Source organism: Berghia stephanieae, chromosome 14 (assembly GCF_034508935.2).
Source record: "Berghia stephanieae isolate SIO BIC M18660-M18661 chromosome 14, UCSD_Bste_1.3, whole genome shotgun sequence".
NCBI classification, from domain to species: Eukaryota; Metazoa; Mollusca; class Gastropoda; order Nudibranchia; family Aeolidiidae; genus Berghia; species Berghia stephanieae.
Genome location: NC_088373.1, coordinates 4,009,229 through 4,028,241, shown reverse-complemented (window position 1 = coordinate 4,028,241; position 19,013 = coordinate 4,009,229). Strand labels below are relative to the sequence as shown.

The 19,013-nt window shown below is 36.7% G+C and overlaps 1 protein-coding gene across 2 annotated transcripts; it reads left to right on the top strand.

The window, feature by feature from the left end:
• The first annotated feature begins 3,529 nt into the window (after window positions 1–3,529).
• On the top strand, window positions 3,530–13,306 carry LOC144959393 (transmembrane protein 192-like). 2 transcript variants are annotated; one of them, XM_078891967.1, is made up of 6 exons: window positions 3,530–3,685; window positions 7,705–7,863; window positions 8,680–8,911; window positions 9,331–9,480; window positions 10,246–10,351; window positions 10,811–13,306. In XM_078891967.1, the coding sequence occupies exons 1-6, from the start codon at window positions 3,653–3,655 to the stop codon at window positions 10,974–10,976; spliced, it is 846 nt and encodes a 281-aa protein (XP_078748093.1). In that variant the 5' UTR covers window positions 3,530–3,652; the 3' UTR covers window positions 10,977–13,306. The 2 variants fall into 2 exon arrangements, with proteins under 2 accessions (XP_078748093.1, XP_078748094.1); XM_078891968.1 differs by lacking the exon at window positions 3,530–3,685 and adding an exon at window positions 4,026–4,137 and having other exon boundaries at window positions 10,811–11,117.
• The last annotated feature ends 5,707 nt before the right edge of the window (window positions 13,307–19,013 follow it).

The window sequence follows — 19,013 nt, the reverse complement described above, 5'->3', positions numbered from 1 at the left end:
GAGAGAGAGAGAGAATGTAAGCATTTGAGTGTATTCCTCTTTGTTGGATTTTGTGCTTGTGTTCGGATGAGACTTATAGGTGATCTCAAACTAAGTATACATTGGTGGTATGCTCTTGGAATATACATCTGATCCCTATTTGTTTCCAGTTCCCCTGTGTCTTACTTTCTCTTGGGTGCTTTAATTGTAATCCTTCCTTTTTACTGGCGCTGATATGACCTAAATGTGTTGCAAGCGCCATAAAACCCTTAAAAACAAACAATGTCTGCTCCTTAATTTGTCACTGTGATAGAAGTCAAAAAGATTGCTGGAATCTGAGCGTGGCGAAATCCGATGCTCATGGGAGGTAACAATTACATACCACGTTCTTGATATATTATATCCTGTCTTACTTCCCTTATTATTAGCGATACCGCTTATTGGGGAGTTGGTATGGACTGGTTTCCATGTATTAGGGGACAGTTTTTGCGTGTTTTTTTTTTCTTTTTTTTTTATGCCTCTAATATATTTCCTGTTTACCCCCCCCCCCCCCCTTGCTTAAATTACGCTCTTTTTTGCGCTTAGGCATTCTTTTCAAACAAACGTCCGATGTCAACGGGAATCAGCCATATTGTTCATAGTGAACAAATCAGGGTTTACAAATCTTCCTCAAGAAAAAAAAACAAAAAACGAAAATACCAGAAGTGGGGCTTGACCCGGGAGCTTATGGGTCACAGTGCAATACATTAACCCTCTCCTTACCAACTATAGGAAAATGGTCACATTCGTTACGATACAACTAACATTTTTCTTGTTCAAATTTCTCTTGTACATCATAAAATTTAAAGAAAATGAGCAGTGAATTGTAGAGCATGTTTTGCTAAAGAAATGATGTATCGCAAGAACTTACTGCTATTGTGTTTGAGTGATAAAAAATATATTTTTGTTTTAGTTGGGTGTGACGTTTGGGGGAAAATCCTGAAATTGACTGGTAAGGAGAGAGTTAACCACACGGCCACTCCCCCCTTCCTCCTCCCCAAACCCCACTGAGCGTGTCAACACCATCCATCCCAACCAAACTCACTCAAAAATAATATAACTGCGTTGAAGATATCTACACGTTTAAACCAGCTATGTGCGATGACCTTTTTTCCTGGACAAGCATATTTTGTTTCTCACAGTATCAACAAAATCACAAAGTTAGGCCTGGCTAACATTCACTATCCACATGTCCCACAATTTTAATAATAAAACAATAGGCTTAATAGGCCTATCCGTGCTAACGACGTGACGTCCACGATCAATCATTTAAAATGAAATCAAAGACTTCATAAAACACTCAGACAAAAAACAAGACACACAAAGCTCATATACACACGCACAATGCATACACACACAACTAGACCCTCTCACTTCTCTAATTAGTGGATTCTTGGAATACTTGGAACGGAGACGGTGCGAACTCTGGCTGTCTCCGAGGGCAAACAATATTGAAAATGCTTACCACTACCACGTCCTATAGATAGTATGCAGATGACGTCACTCAGGCCTTTGTTATTGTTTTTGCCATCCGCATTTGTGAGTTGTTCTCACTAAACTGTATTAACCAGACTATAAAAGTGCATGGTTACACAGTTGTGAGCTCCTTGGCCAAGCGCATTCTATCTATAGATAGTATGCGCTTGGCAAAGAAACTCATAACATTGATATCCGGAAGTATAAGGGACCAACACACAAAACTGTGTGTAACCTTGAAGGTTTATAGTCTGGTTAATACAGTTTAGTGAGAAGTACTCATAAACGCGGATGGCAAAAAACAATAACAAAGACATGATTGACGTTATCTTCGAACTATCTATAATATTTCTATTCAGATTGTTGTCAATTCCGGCCGTGGCTTTTTTAATACCTCATTTGGCGGTGATGGGAAGCAGGTTATTGGGTTGTGATGAAACAAGTAGGCTAGTGAAACCGGAGACAGCACTCTTTCTCCCTTATGTCGTACCAGGCCGTTCGTCTCGTTAGAAGCCAAAAAGAAGAGGCCATAGGCCCAATAAAAACTGAATCCCGTGCTTTTTCTTCTTCCTTATAAGTCCACTATTCCCGATTTTTCATTAAGATTTATGGTTGCATTGGGTTTAAACTTGTGAATATTTTTCAGACATTCGTCTTACTTTCCTCTGCAATATTATAGGTAATGCACTTGAAAGTCTAGGGTAAGCAGGGCTTTTATGCTTCTATGGACAGCCTGGTCTTAACGTCTTGTGACTGAGTCGCTTGGCTTTTAAAAAACCGTATTACCCTATATTAAATAGAACCATTTGGGATTTTTATTTCATTGTATGTTGACATCCTGACCTCCCATAGTGGGCAGGGAGGTACATGCTGTGTCTTCTATCCCCCCCCCCCCCGACCCGTTTTCCAATTGTTTCCTTTCATTGTCTTGGGATGAGATTACCTGGTATTGTCCTGACCCTGGCCGGATTTCCTGGAGGGAAACAGTCGAATGTGTAGTTATAGTTTTGGGAGATGATATTTTTTTCCTTGTAAATCATCTCTCTGTTATGCATTGTTTTATGTTTAGTTTACATATTATATTATATGATTTGTAAACATTTGAGTGTATTCCTTTTAGTTCGGACCTGTGGTTGTGTCTAGATGAGACTTTTAGGTAATCTCAAACTAAGTAATTCGACGGTGTGCTCTTGGAATCTACATCTGATCCCTATTTGAACCAATTCCCCTTTGTCTCACCTTTTCTTTTGTGCTTTAATTGTAATTCTATAACTTTTTACTATCCCATTTTCTTCCTTTTTACTGGCGCTGATATGACCTTAATGTGTTGCAAGCGCCGTAAAGCCCCTAAAAGCAAAACAAAACACAAAACATGTTGACATCGTGGTCTAATGTTGCGTGTAGTTTTAACGATTTAATATTATAGAAATACAACAATCCGTCACCAAGGCTAACAACTGTGTATGCCCTGTCCGTCACCCAACTCCAGCGTGCCGTATTGCAGATAGCGTTCTAGAATCCGGCGAGTACTGTATGACTAAATTATGGAAGGATTCCACTATGGAATCATACCGGAGACACCCTCCGACGTAACAATTGATAAATAAAAATAAATTACAAGGACAACACTACATAAATGACATTACAGTACGTGTACGTAAAACACATAAAAATAGTAAGGCTTCGAAATAGTAACAAGAAAAAGGATGACACAACTCGAAGTCTCGAACAAGAACTGTCAAAGCCAAGTTTCTGCATCTTCATATGGGTTTGTGTCCTTTTCTTTCAAGTTTCAAGAGGTTGGATACCATGGTCTTCAATCTCTTTATAATCGAGAGCATAGCCCTTTTAGTACGCCATGATCGAGAGCGACCGTTTTCTATAACAGACGAAAACAGGTAAAGAAATAGCATTGATTTTTAATTTGGCTTTGCAAACACCTAAAACATCAATCTGGCATATCTAAGTCAAGAGTCGAACTGTTAAACCGGAAGTATTTATAAACTTTCAACTTTCAATCAAATCCAATCGAAGTCACCCGACCGAATCGATCGGGTCATCATAATTTGGTGGAAGTTATATTTTTGCTTGTTTTGCTGTTTTGAATCTCTCGGATTAAATTTAACAATTTTGAACGATGGTTTAATTTGATTGAAGAATGGTTAGTTTGGCAAGTAACACCCACTCGGGGGTAAGTACAGTGCTCTTTATTTCAGTAAACGCAACTAAGTTGAAAAAGTTAGACCCACTGCCACTGAACTGCCACGAATTAGGTCAGTCACAACACAATAACAATGCTGGCACAGAGAGCATGTGACCGGTATTTCTATACACCGGGCCATAGAAATGAGAGCATGAATGTTGTAACCTCAATAAGATAAACGACGCAATACAGGGATTGATGAATAAACGTTATTCTACTTGATGAATTGAAATTGAAGTCAAAACTCATTGGCACTGTCTGTCTGTTCAGTGAAAGTGAAGTGACAGTTTTGGTTGAGTTTTTTGTAGTTGCAAGGCTGTCATTATTGCCTGACATGTCTGCCAATAACGGTGGCTTGACTTGATATAGGATAGTCACCTACCTTCCTGGAGCTCTCAATCAACAAATAAAGGAGGGGAGTCCTGCTTACCTAGGACATGGTAACCTTAAAGTTGAAGAGGGTTAAAAGGGAGTTTAGTGAGCAGCAGCAGTGGCAGTCAAATTTTGACCCAACTCGCCCATAGGAAAGTTGTGACTGGAAATTGCCGTTCGCGTTTTGGGGGGTTCAATTAAAGATGCATAACTTCGTTATAAAGAGGAATATTGCAGATATTTTGGTATCATTATTTTCTTCTTTCAATTTCCTTTTAAATGGTGCCAATCAAGGAAAAATCCATTAATAATTCCAGAAGTTATATGAAGTTAAAATTTGGCAATTTTCAAATGCATTTATTTTTTTATTTGTGTTTTTTAAATTTAAACGCTTGTTTTTAGAATAACATCTAAACTTTATTCATGCCAAATTTCAGGGCTCTATATCGATGCGCAGACAACGTTTAACTCTGCGCCGAAATGCCATGTTTACATTATCTTCACATCATGGCGGCCGGACGATATCGATATTCATATCGATATTTTAAATTTAGTTATGTATTGTTTGAAATTTAGTCCATAATATTTTCAATACTATTATTTACTACGTTTTTATTTTGAGTACATACTTTCCAACTTTATTTATGGGCATTTTATAGTTTTTGTTTTAAAAGTTTGTATATTTCTTATTTGTGAAATCCGATATTAATAATATTGATATTTTAAAAATACCAATTACTTTAATTTAATTTTATTTTACTTTGCCATCAAGTCATCAAGTTTCTTTCCCATATGTTTAGATATGTTTATCATTTGTATCCATATTCTAAAGGCCTTAGCCTTAATAATTATTATGGTAAGAAGTTCTATTAGTTATACATTTTGACACCCCCATACATTGAGAGATAAGGGGGGGGGGGGGGGATAAAATTATATTAATTGTCAGTTCAAATGATGTAATAGCAATAAACCCAAAGTGGTTCAGCATAATTTTTTAAAGTATTAAAAGCCAGAACTTTCCTTCTAATTATAATAGGGAAACCGTTTCAATTTATTTGAACTTTTTCAATCTACCATTTTATTTATATGCAATTAAATTGCCATAGGTAAAAATAAACTCATTATGTCATTACACAACATGTTTATATCTTTTCATTTAAATACTCTCAAACCCTTTTTTATCCTCTATGTATTAATTCAAAGAGGGTAATTATTTGCAAATGTTTCAGTGAGATATTGGGGATAAATCCAAAAGTGATATAGCAAATTGTTTCTTACGTCTAGCCGAGTTTTTGATTATGTAACATTTGCGACATATTATGTAATTATGTGTTAATTTGAAATGTTTATCTTCCTCTTTATTAATGTAAATGCATTGTCCTCGATATGACGAACATTTTGGTATACACAATATGATAAGAACTCAATATTGACTGTTTTAACCATTTTTTATTAACATCACGCGATTTCGGTCACAACTTTGCAATGGTAATTTTGGGGTAAAAATCGGTCTGAAATTTCAGACTTTGAACTGCCGTAACTACATTTCTAATCAAGATAGAAACAAAATTCAAACTGTTTTGTAATCTGTGTTGCCAGCTCTTTCATATGACATTGGTTTCAAGTGTGTGACGTACATTTAGAATTTCTATTAAACTCCCTAAACAAAGGGTATAATGATAATAGCCCTTTCCTAGGGCTGAAACAAATGAAAATAAAAGTAAAAGGGCTGAAGCGCTAACCAAAAAAAAAAAGAGGGGAGGGGGACTATTTAACAAGGGTTGCTAGCCCTGGCTCTAGCTGTCTAGAAGAGCTGTGGAGGGGCAGCTCCATCGCGGGCTCCCTCTCCCCCATCCTCCTATTTTCTTCCCTCATCAGTCGAGAAGCTTCTGTCATTTCGCTCCAGAGAGAGGCCAGCTCCTGTCTGGCTTTCTTTAGTTGGTTCCGCTGACTGCGGAAGTCTCCCCGTTAGTGGTGAAACTGGCTCCGGCAGCTAGCTTGTTCCTGGTTCCTTCCTCGATGGGGCCTGAAGGTTGCTACTCTCTCTTTGTTGGCCGATTGCGGCTTCATCGGGTCGGGGTGCTGGTTCTGGTGACCCGACCCAGCAAGCGGGACCGTCTCCTGTGGTCCTAGGATCTCTCTCCTAGGCTAGAGGCATTGGGAGCGAGTGGGACCGTCTCCTGTGATCCCGGGATCTCTCTCACAGGCTAGAGGCGTTGGGGGGAGGCTGGGATCGTCTCCCAAGTCTGGAGGTGATGGGGGATGTCCTGGACTGCTTGCGGTGGTAGACCGCGCACTCTGGGTTGTGCCCCGGAGGAAAGCACCTACTGGGATCCCTCGTTATCTCTTCCGGGAACCTGACAAAGTCCCAGAAGAGGGTAATGTCGTCGCAGAACGAAGGTAGGCATCTGCAGAGATTAAAGTTAGTTAGGGATTGTAGTAACTACCGTGATTACCAGAACTTGTTATTCTTGCTGTAGAACTCCATGGCTGAGATGGGTCCAGATGGCTGGTAATCACAGTATTACTAAGTTAATAAGATAAGACATAGAAATATAGCTTACCTTGTAATATAGTTGTTGTAGGTGAGAGATGAAATAGGTGAAAGAGTTGAAAAGGAAAGAAGATTGATTGAGATGCCTCTGGCTTTTTATATATGTGGACCGTGTAAGCCTGGGATGAGGCAGAGCAGAAGTAGGGATGATCATCATTGCTATGGTCACCATAGCCGTAAATTTGTTTACGGCTAGAGATCCCTACAAACCATTAAAATTGTCACTACCTACCTAACTGTTAACTTTATTGATCTTCTTTTGTTTCTATAATTTGTTCATTCTGATTTTGATCACAATTTTGGGGATGTTGATATGGCTGGGGATTTGTTTATTTCGTGGATGCATCCCTAGGCACTAGGTGTTGTTCGCCCCAAAACCGACCACACCTACCATTTTCCTGTCTTCCATACGAAATAATACAATTTATTATCACACTTTCACAAAACTAGATCCAACAACATATTATCCGAATCAGAGATGAAAGTAACTAAGAAAACAAGAAGGCAAAGATGGTGGAAAATTATCTAGCTCTTATGAATTTTAAGATACTGATACTGGTACACAGAAATCAGTGTGGATAGACAGCTCAATGGGTTAGACCACCTTTCGTTTTGTTCCTTTTTGCTGCACTGGTTTGAATCCGCTCGCTCCCTCTTTTTAAAAAAAAAAATTTTTTCTTCCCAAATGATGTTAATTTCCCTTTTGTTCTGAGCAGAAGTTTTTTTAATTAATAGAATTTTTTATTTCTCTGATAATCGTTCAATTTTAATTCACATATTTTGCTATAATTATTTGTTCTGATCTGGGTTTTTCTCATATATTTATTTATTTATTTATTATTATTATTATTATTATTATTATTATTATTATTATTATTATTATTATTATTAATATTAATATTATTATTATTATTATTATTATTATTATTATTATTATCATTATAATTATTATTATTATATTATAATTATATTATTGTTGTTGTTGTTAAAATTTGCCCGTTTTGTTCAATAGGAAATGTATTTGTTTATTAGATAAAAGTGACATCCCCACCTTCTGTCATGGATTTGTTCTCTGTTCCAGGGTTTCTTTGGGTTTTCCGATGAGCGTCCCATCCTGCAGTCCTCCAATTCTGATGATGATGAGTTGATAGCAGACCACATCCAGCTGGTGGCCGGTCCTGAAGTATCACATCAACCCATAAAGGCCACCTGGGCCATTCTACTGATCAAATTGCTTTATGTATGTAAGATTTATAGTATGAATGGGATAGCATACTTTAAAAAAAACATTTTATTTTATTTTATTTTTTTTTTTCTCAATTTTATCATCAGAGGGAATTTCCCGCTATTGAGCTGTTTCTGTCTGAAATTAATGAAATAGGTCACACTCTGAATCTGCTATTTTAAAATTTATAATCTAAAGCGGGCCATACACATTCTGGTGGATGGTCGGAAGCCAACATCTTCCAGTTAAACACATGTCCGAGTTTATATGTATGGAAATGGTCCTTACATGTCCCAGGATTGTGCTTTTTTTTTACTAGCAAATTAAAACGAGAAACAAGAAAAAGCTCTAAATCTAGAATATATTTTTTAATGATCCAAACATACTACTGTTTTGGGTCATTGTGTTATAGTGTGTTATGGCGTCCCATTTTAGATCTTGAAAAGTTTGTTGCTATGTTATTTCAGATTTATTCATCTATCATCATCATTGCCTTTTTCACCCTGGGTCAGGGTATAGGCCACAGACAAACAGTCTCCATCCTTCTCTATCCTGAGCTAAATTTTTAATCTCATTCCAGGTCTTACCACTTTTCTGTATATCAGCTTCTTTAATTCTTCTCCATGTTCCTCGTGGCCTTCCCCTTGATCTTCTGCCCTGAGGGTTCCAGTCCAATACTTTCTTTGTTATGGTGGAGTCGTTCTTTCTAAGCGTGTGTCCAATCCACCTACATCGTCTTCTTCCTATTTCCTCTCCCACTGGTTTCTGCTGTGTTCTTTTCCATACTTCTTCATTTTTTATTCATCTTTAGTTTGATTTTTTGTGTTACAGATAGCTCTATGTGCCTCTGCCTACATCGTCCCCATCTTTTGTAAAGACAAGCAATGCGGGGAAGACTCCATCTCCCTAACCCTCTACATTCACGGAGGGATGTGGTTTGTCCTCTTTCTGCTAGACCGCTACTTACAGTACAGGCACGACGAGAGTCGACTTCTGGGTTATCTGGAATTCTACAGACGGACCAAAAATGTGCGTCGTCTGCCATTTCTTATTAACAGTGGAGGTATGTGGCTGTTATTTTATTTCTCTGCTATTGATTTTTGTCAACTTTGTTTTGGATTATTATCATTATTATTATTATTATTATTATTATTATTATTATTATTATTATTATTATTATTATTATTATTATTATTATTATTATTAATTATTATTATTATTATTATTATTATTATTATTATTATTATTATTATTATGATTATTATTATTAATTATTAATTATTACAGTCCAAGCCTGAAATTAACTGCTGACTGTGAACTGAAGACCCATAGCCATAGATGTGTTTTTTTTTGTATTTTTCATGTTCATGATAAGCTTTTTCAAAAAAAAATGTTGGTTGTTTTTTTGTGTTTTTTAAAGTCTTTGATCTTCAATTATGATTCTAGCTATTTTTATCTTGGCTTCAATTTTTCTGTTTACAGCCAATGCTGTTTTGATGGTGGTCATCAAAGTACTGGACAGTCACTGTACTAAATCAGGTCATTGTAAATATTTGACCAAGACAGAATACATTCAGTTGCTGGTCTCCATTGAGTGTGTCATTGCCCTCATTGCTTTGGCTGTCTATTTAGGTGAGTCATGGTCACTGGTAAAGTAAGTTTATGTGGTAGGGGTGAGGCACTGGATTCCTAGATTAAAGACGTTGCATGCTGATTGTGTAATCCACAATGGGACATGCTGGTGTTGTCTTCTTAACGTACCACACGAAAAGGGGAGCATTATTCTACCTGATATTGAATGAAACAAGACGCACTTAAAGCTACACATCATTATAATGGGATATCACCGAATCAACTCATGTAGAACAGATTCTGCTCTGGCCTCATAGAGCCTGCATTCCATATCATCATGGCCAGGGTTGCCAATTCCCCCCCCCCCCTGTGTAAATGGTTTTATTTTTAAAAAGTGTGGAGCAGGCGCTTATATCAGTAAGTTGAGAAATAATGAGTATGGGGAGAATTACCAGATGAAAACAGGGAGTATAATTATCACTGTGACAGAGAGTTAAACCCGGGATCTCATCAGTTGTTGAGAGAAATCTGTACGATAGTTACAATGTTTGAAAGCCATATTTTTGTTTGGCTGGATAGCTCAGTGGCTAGTGCAACTGCTCGTCGACTTCTTCCTCTTATCCAGGTGGTGGGTATCGTATCCATTGGATTCCAGTTTAGCTCTCTGACAATGTGATATTTTTATTCTGTTTTCATCTGATTCTTTTCCATATCCTTTATTTCTCATCAAATGTTTTTATTAATTTCCGGCCTTGTGAAAAATTAATGTTAACAAAATTAGAATACATTGTACATTATATCTCCCCCTTGAATTTTTTTTTCCAGCCCGTGTTTGTCTATTCAACTTGAATCGGCCATTGCCGGATGTGACGCAGGAAGAATTAATGACCAGTTTTGTCAACTCTCATTCATCTGCCGATATAGGGTTCAGGTGGGTTGTCTTTGGTTCTTGAATGTCTAATGTTTACCTGGATAGGAACTGCAGTGCTGCACGAGAATCTCGAACATGTATATCTCGAAATCACCAAAATGTTGAAAACATGTAAATTCCCAGTTTTTTATCCCTCTATTTTCATTGTAATGGCAACACGAAAATCTTGAGCATTATCGGAGGCTAACAGGGAAATCTCAAACAATATAGACATTAACTCCCATTTGTTGATAAAGTTATTTTGCCTTATGTTTGTATTGGATGGAAACAAAAACTGCCATTGCTGTCTATGATATGTGACCTTACATGTATTAGTTAATGTGTTAAGTATGTATTTAAAAAATAAAAATTATTAATTAAAATGTTAAAATTTTGCCATTTTAGTCCCTTTAAGAAGGGATTGTCCTTATGTCTGGGCCGGCTTTTTATTTTCAACTTTTTTCTATTTACCATCCACAGAGATGAGAACTACATCGACCAAGTGATGGAGAAACAAGCCGATCTCATCCGCTACCTACGGCAACACACAGAGAGTCTGGCACGGCGTAATTTGGCCCTGAGTGAAGAGATAGGTCGTCTGAAATCTGTGTCGCACATCACGACCTCGATAAATGGTCATCTCTGAACATCGTTGTTTGTATATCAGTATGTTTTGACATTGCAACGAACCATTTGTTACGATTCACAGTCATCGTTTCCATCCAACTCCTTGTATCACTACACCAGAGCTGCCAACCTACTGCAAAAAATGCGGAATTGTACGCATTTTCAGTGATTGTACGCTTGTACACATTTCCCCCAAGATTGTACCCATTTTCAATGTGCAGAGTCACTTCAGTTTTCTTTAGTTGTAATTCATATTATTGCTAGCCTATTGAGAAACCTTGGTGACCAAGTGGATATTCATATAATTTTTGACCAATTATGATCGTCATGCTGGGAGGTAGAATTCTGAAAGGATTGGATTATAGTCTTGGGAAAATCATTGTTGATGCAATTGAGCTTGTGCGGTGTGACTTTATGTAATTATACCTTCCTCTTACTTTCACAATGGTTAGTTTCCGTCGATTTCAGGATTGTACCCATTTTTATGAAATCTCCCCCATTTTGAGGTCCCATTGTACACATTCTCATCAGATGGGGTTGGCAGCTCTACACTACACTTCTCCACAGACATGTTTCAGAGATATTCCGTACTCGTTGATAAATTGATTCAAGCGGGAAAATGTGAAGGTGTCGCAAGTTTATTTTATTCTTATCTTATTTGCAAGACGTTGTGATGTGTACACAGTGTCCTTTCGTTTTGCTCAACACACCATGATTTATTGTGTATACAGGCTTTCCAGTTGGAATGAAGATTGCTTGTATTTTAATAATTTATTTTGTCCATTTACATAAGTATGGGGAAATGTGCATGAAAACTGAAAATAAAGGAAATGACCTTGAGCTTAATGTGTTCTCAACAAGTATTAGAATTAGTTGTTTTTTTAAAGGTGTTTTGGCACATTCTAGGGATAAAAAGATAAAAGTACATTTTGAGTAGCAGGACAGATCCCGAACTGTTAAACTACGTTCATGGTCTCTTGCTCAGACTTAAAATGGACTGTCCCTGTTGATAAATCCGGAAAGATTGCACATTTGAACTGTTTTTTTTTTTTGTATTTTTTGTTCTTTGTGTTATTGGCTGAAACAGGGTTTCGTGTCCGAAATGTTCCATGTCCAGTGTATTGTTCTATTCATTTTTGTAGATTACTTGTATTTGAAAAGGATGAGTAAAAACATCTGTCACCACTGGAGGAGAGTTGACAGTTTTGTCGGAAGTGGATGAAATTTCATGTGAAACTTTGCTTAATTCTTTGAGCGCTGAGGTTATATTCGCATTTCTGCCACAAAATGGCTGACACCTAATTGAGGCAGTGTGAGAATGACAAGCTATGACAAAGCGACATTAGAATTCGGCGCAAATTTTCAATTAAAATACCCCCCCCCCTAGGGCCAATTGAATGTTCTGATGAAAAAAACTATACCATTGGTTCAATTTATAGTACTTTTGTAGAAAGTAGGATTGTATTACATTATTATTTTTGCCTTTCAAGACCGGCCGAACTGTGCGGCCATTGGCCTGTGGAACAGATTCTGCTCTGGCCTCACAGTGCGGCGATAGAATCTGCATTCCAGTTCATCATGGCCATGGCTGCCAACCTTCTTGATTTCATTTGGAGTTTCCTGATATTTGTTTTCATTCCCGATCACCCTCATTTCTAAATGTTTTCCAAGATTTTTTATAGTATTTTATTATCCCAGAGAACCCATAGTCATCATCATCATCATCATCTTCATCAAAATCATTTTAAGATTTTATTTTGTATTCATGATATTCGCAAAAGTTTTCCAGAGTGTCATTGGCAGCAAGCCTTTTATTGTGCGTATCATTATCCGGATGGGTCCATTTTACTTAATAGAAGTCTTAGCTCATATTTCATGGTGTTTACCTGTTACATGTGATCGTCCTGTCATCCCACGATTGAATGTATACAATGGAATTCTGATCAAGACAGCACTGCCAGGCCAGAAGATTGGTCGACTAAAAGCAAGGATGCCTTACTTTATCAATCATCAAGGGAACATACTTAGGATAAAGAATAGAAAATGTTTGACCATCAAGAGGTGTTGACATTCAGCAGATGTTGACTTTATGCATATTCCATTGTAGTTATTATGAACAATCCTTACTGTAATTTTTGTGCCTTTTCAAAAACTTCCGTTATGATCCTTTATTATTATTATTATTTTTTTTTTTTTTTGAAGCCATTTGATTATTGACTGCAATCTCCGTCTTCAATGCTGTTGGTATTTTTATCTATTTCATTTCTGTTACCAAAGATAAAATGACATCTCGATGTACTCTCCATCCTTTTTTTTTTTCATTTCTATTTTTTGTTCCATCCTCCCAACATTCAATTATTTATTATTATAAGCCCTATGTATATTCCTTTTGTTTGTTTTTATACTTATCGCTTGAGGAAGACGTTGACAACTTCATTGGAAATCCCTGGTGTGCGAGTTTCTGACAAGTTAGTTTTAATTGATTGATTTTTGAAGGACAATTATCTTTCCAAATTTTAACTCGCTCAACCCTAACACCGAATATATCCCTAGTTTACCCGGGTTACTTTTACCCCATACCTATTTATTTCATTTTTCTGAGACAAATTATAGACGTAGTATCAACGTTTGTTTTTTTTTTTTAGTTCATACATGTCAATGATAGTTAAATAAAACTATCTATGTACATGCTCATTGTTGATACATATTTTCCAATTTTGAATAGTATAAAAAAATCTCTAGGATTGAGTGAGTTAAGGAGGGATTTTTTTTTCTATGTGACAACAATGAATTCCAAATGCTGTTGCTTGCCATGGCTCATCTTAGCGCTAAGGTTGGTCCTGATCTGTAAAGATTTGTTTAAATTTTTAAAATTTAGCTCTTATATAGCGCAATATCCACTAATAGTGCTCAAAGCACTTTACAAAGGGACCCTGACCAACAGCAACACGTAACGAGACATGACGCCTGTTAGGCGGAATTACAATATATTTCCGACAAAGACAGTGCTGTTAACGGCCAGGTACTCATTTTACACCTGAGTACAATGAGAGAATGTGAGTAAAGAGCCTTTTCCAAGGACTCAACTATGCGCTGAGCGAGGCTCGAACCCAGGACCTTCCGATCCGAAAGACCACATAGCCCCGTGGAATAGTTTTCATTGATGATGTTGGAGTGGGGTCTTCTGACCTCCCATGATGGGCAGAGGTCACTCTTGCTTCATCTTCTATCCCCTTTTATCTGTTTTTTTTCTTTTTCATGATGCTCTCCGTCTTTGTTCTGGATTGAGATTGGTCGATTTTTTTTTTTTCAGCTCCTGGTTGGGATTGGGATCCTTAGCTGAGTGGGAGGCATTCAATTGTATAGTTTCATATATTTTTTTTTGAAAGATGATAATTTTTTCCCCTTGTAAATCATCTCTTTGTTTTGTATTAAGGTTTTTTTTTTAGTCTTGAATATATTTGTAATTAAGCATTTGAGGTGCCCCGGTGGGACTTTTAGATAATGTCAAAGTAGACTTTTTGATGGATTGCTCATGGGATCTTTTGTTCCCTATTTGAACCCCTCCTCTTCATCTTACTTTTTCTTTGGTGCTTTCCACTTCACAATCTACAACTTTTTGTCTATCATCTTCCTTTTATACTGGTGCTGATATTAATTACTTACCTAAAAATGGTGCAAGCGCCGTTAAATCCCTTAAAGTTAAAGACAAGCACTGATGATGTAAATATTCATGAGATGTATGAAATGTAAATACTATTATAAGATACGGCATAATATATTATAAATATTATAATGATTATTTTTGGTGAAGCTTATGTCAAAAGCTATAAGATATGTGACCCATTGCCTCATTCTGGTTCCTGATCTCCTTTGACTTACTTTTTTCTGGACTGGTTTTAATTGTATATTTCTGGGTGGGGATCCTGACCTCCCATAGTGGGCAGGGAGGTACATGCTGTGTCTTCTATCCCCCCATACCCGTTTTCCAACTGTTTCCTGTTGTTGTCTTGGAATGAGATTACTTAGTTTTGTCCTGACCCTGGCCGGAGTTCCTTGGCTGGGAGGGAAACAGTTGAATGTATAGTTACAGTTTTGGGAGATGAAATTTTTTTCCTTGTAAATCATCTCTCTGTTATGTATTATTATATTTATTTTTCGTGTATAATGTAAGCATCTGAGTGTATTCCTCCTTTTTGGATTTTGTGCTTGTGTCCGGATGAGACTTGTGGGTGGTCTCAGGCTGGGTACATAGGTGGTATGCTCTTGGATTCTGCATCTGATCCCTATTTGAACCAATTCCCCTTTGTCTCGCCTTTTCTTTTGTGCTTTGATTATAATTCTAGAACTTTTTACTATCCCATTTTCTTCCTTTTTACTGGCGCTGATATGACCTTAATGTGTTGCAAGCACCGTAAAACCCTTAAAAACAAAACAGTGTTGGCCTCGTAAGGATTCCACTGTTTTTTAAATAATTGTAAATTTAGAATTATTTGACTGTTCTTCCTTTAAACTGGAGCCAATGGGTAGGGTCTTTTGACCTCCTGCCCATTGGTGTGCAGGGCAGGAGGTCGCCTACTGTGTCTTTCTTCTATCTCTCTATATTTGTTTTCTGAGTTGTTTCTCTCTTTGTCTTGGAATGGGATTACTTGGTTTTGTCCTTGGCTGAGATGGAGAGGGTTATATATATATGATGTGTATAAATGTATAAGTATAGGGTTATTTTGGGAAGTGATATTTTTTCCCTTTCAAATCATCTCTCTCTCTCTTTCTACGGATCATTTTATATTGTTTTGAACATATTTTGTAAACATTTGAGTGTGTTCCTTTTATTGGAATCCTGTCCTGGTGTCTGGGTGAGACTTTTAAGTGATCTCAAACCAAGTACTTTGATGGTGTGCTCATGGAATCTATATCTGCTCTCTTTTTTTAACTAATTCCCGTTTGTCTCACTTTTGCTTGCGTGCTTTAATTGTAATTCTATAATTTTTTGACTATCATTCCATTTTCTTCCTTTTTACTGGCGCTGATATGACCTAAATATGTTGCAAGCGCTGTGAACCCCTTAAAAACAAAAACATCAAATAACTTAAAGGCGCTGTAAAATCCTAAAACAATCCTATTCTGATATAATACCAACTTGATACAGTTTGTCACATATGTAATACCAACTTGCCTTTTAAAATAATTTTTGTAACATACAAATAATATATTCCTCTTTTCCATCTTTTTTAAAAAGTTTCTAATTGATTGCTTTATTATTATTATTATTATTATTATTATTATTATTATTATTATTATTATTTATTATTATTATTATAGTAGTAGTATTACTATTATTAGTATTATTATTAGTATTATTATTATTAATATTAATATTATTAGTAGTATTTTTGTTTTTAATATTGTTAATGATACTATTATTATTATTATTATTATTGTTGTTGTGATTATGATATGTGTAAAAATGTGTGCGTGTGTGTGTGTGTGTGTGTGTGTGTATGTGCGCGTGCGTGCGTGTTAGCTTGCAGTGTGCGAAAGAGAGGTGGGGGGATGGGTCAGAGTTCGTTAAACTTAAACAACTACCATTCCATTAAATTGGATCGTGTGTATTTTTCCATACAATATTTGAGGTCATTGACTTGAGTCGGAATGAACGTAAAAATGAAATGTTTGAACCTTGAGCTTTCAATAAAAAGATGTAATATGGAAGGAATGCGTTTGACGTGTTCATATATTATTTTTGTTCTTTTTATCATTGGCAATTGCCTAAAATAAACGTTTTTGAACTTTTGAACTTTTATCATTTTTTTGTAAATTTTGGGAGGTTATGTTGTTAATATAACAAAAACAAAAAAAACCCCCAAAAAATTTCGAACATATTTGAGCTTTTATAATTAATAATAATGTAATTTATTTATATAGCGCCTGTCCCATGCAATATAGCTCTAGGCGCACAATATACATTCCATGCATTAAAAAAATTACTATTGTCAACAACATTTAAAAGTTGAGAATATGGAATTATTTCTGGGTGGGGTTCCTGACCTCCCATATTGGGCAGGGAGGTACTTACTATGTCTTCTATCCCCCTATTGTTTTCCAACATGCTTTCTGTCTTTGTCTTGGAATGAGATTACTTGGTGTTGTCCTGCCCCTGGCTGAGAGGGAAACAGCCAAATGTACAGTTTTGTGAGATTCATTTTTTCCCCTTGGAAATCATCTCTCTCTTAGGCACGGTATGATGTTTTGTTTACATGTTATATGATATGATTTGTAAACATTTTGGTGTGTTCCTCTACTCTTAGTGGGGACCTGTGCTTCACGTCAGGATGAGACATTTAGGTGATCTCAAACTAAGTACTTGGATACTGTGCTCTTGGAATTTGAACCAATTCCCCTTTGTCTTACCTTTTCTTGGGTGCTTTCTTTGTAATTCCAGAACTTATTACGATCCAATAGCTGCCAACCAGTACGATGAAATCGTACTTAGTACGATTTGGCCAATCCAGAAAAAGAAAAAAGAAGAAAATCTGATAAAAATTATCTTGGGAGAAACTTTTCGCCACAAAGGAGGCTGTTAAGCCCAAGCCTCAGTAATCTGCTTCTGTCACCACCTCCCCATCACTTATGCCTACCCAGTATGATGATAAAGGTAAGCTTCTCTTAGTATTACAGTTCTGACCATTCTAGTACTTAAGTACATTAATAAATATGCCATTTTAAGACATGAATTGGGCGTCCGCGCCGCACCGCGTATAATAATACGTTTTTGCATTTTGAAAAGTTGGCAGCTATGCGATCCCATTTTCTTCCCTTTTACTGGCGCTTATATGACTTTAAATGTGTTGCAAGTGCGTAAAACCCTTAAAAACAAACGGAATTATTTATAAGAATGTAAATTAGGGTAACTCTGTTCTATGATGTGACACTACAAAAATTATGTAATTAAACCTGTTGTATTATGAAGATTGCTTATCCATTCTTTTTCATCCTTATGGTTCTGTCTTTTAATTTTGTTAATCATTAATAAAATCCTTCAGATAAAAAGGTGAACATTGCAATGTTATCGTGCGGCTATGTGGTCTAGTGGTATGACATTCGCTTTCGGATCAGAAGGTCCTGGGTTCGAGCCTCGCTCAGTGCATAGTTGAGTCCTTGGAAAAGACTCTTTACTCACATTCTCTCACCACACTCAGGTGTAAGATTAGTACCTGGTCGTTAACAGCGTTGTCTTTGTCCGGAAAATTGTAATATCGCCTAACAGGCGGCATGTCCCGTCCTACATTTTAAATGTTGCTGTTGACCAGGGACCCCTTGTAAAGCGATTTGAGCACATTTACTGGATAGTGCGCTATATAAAAGCTCAATTTTCAAATAATCAATCGTAGCTTTAACAGGCAACCAGTGGAGTTCATAAAACACTGTGGGTATGTGTTCTCTTTTTTTCCTTCTTTAAAACAATTCGTGCGAATTGGTTTTGTAAAAGGTGTAGTTTCTTTGAAAGATTATCAGGCGATTTAATAATAATAATAATAATGATAATAACTAGATCTTTTATATGGCGCAATATCCACTAAATGTGCTCAAAGTGCTTTACAAAGGGTCCCTGACCAACAGCAACACGTAACATGTAGAACAAGACATAATGAAATGCCTGTTTGGCGATATTACAATTTTTTCCGACAGACAACGCTGTTGATGGACAGGTACTCATTTTACACTTGAGTACGGTGAGTAAAGAGTCTTTTTCCAAGGACTTCACTGTGTGCAGAGCGAGACTCGAACCCACGACCTTCCAATCCATTTTATTCCTTTTTACTGATGCTGATATGACCTTAATGTTTTGAAAGCGCCGTAAAACCCTTAAAACATATCACCATTTCTGTTCCTAGTTTCCATCAACTGGATCATGAGAGAAAGAACAAGTGGAGAGAGAAACGGAATTAAATGGACTCCCTGGTCTGAACTCGAAAATTTGGATTTTGCAGATGATCTGGCACGACTTCTCGACCAAAGCCATAAGCAGATGCAATCTAAAACTTCTAAAGTGGCC

Coding starts and splice junctions, on each gene's coding strand:
- LOC144959393 (XM_078891967.1), top strand. CDS start 3,653: ATGGTTAGTTTGGCAAGTAACACCCACTCGGGG. Junction 3,686..7,704: donor CAAGTAACACCCACTCGGGG/GTAAGTACAGTG, acceptor TCTCTGTTCCAG/GGTTTCTTTGGGTTTTCCGA. Junction 7,864..8,679: donor TACTGATCAAATTGCTTTAT/GTATGTAAGATT, acceptor TTTGTGTTACAG/ATAGCTCTATGTGCCTCTGC.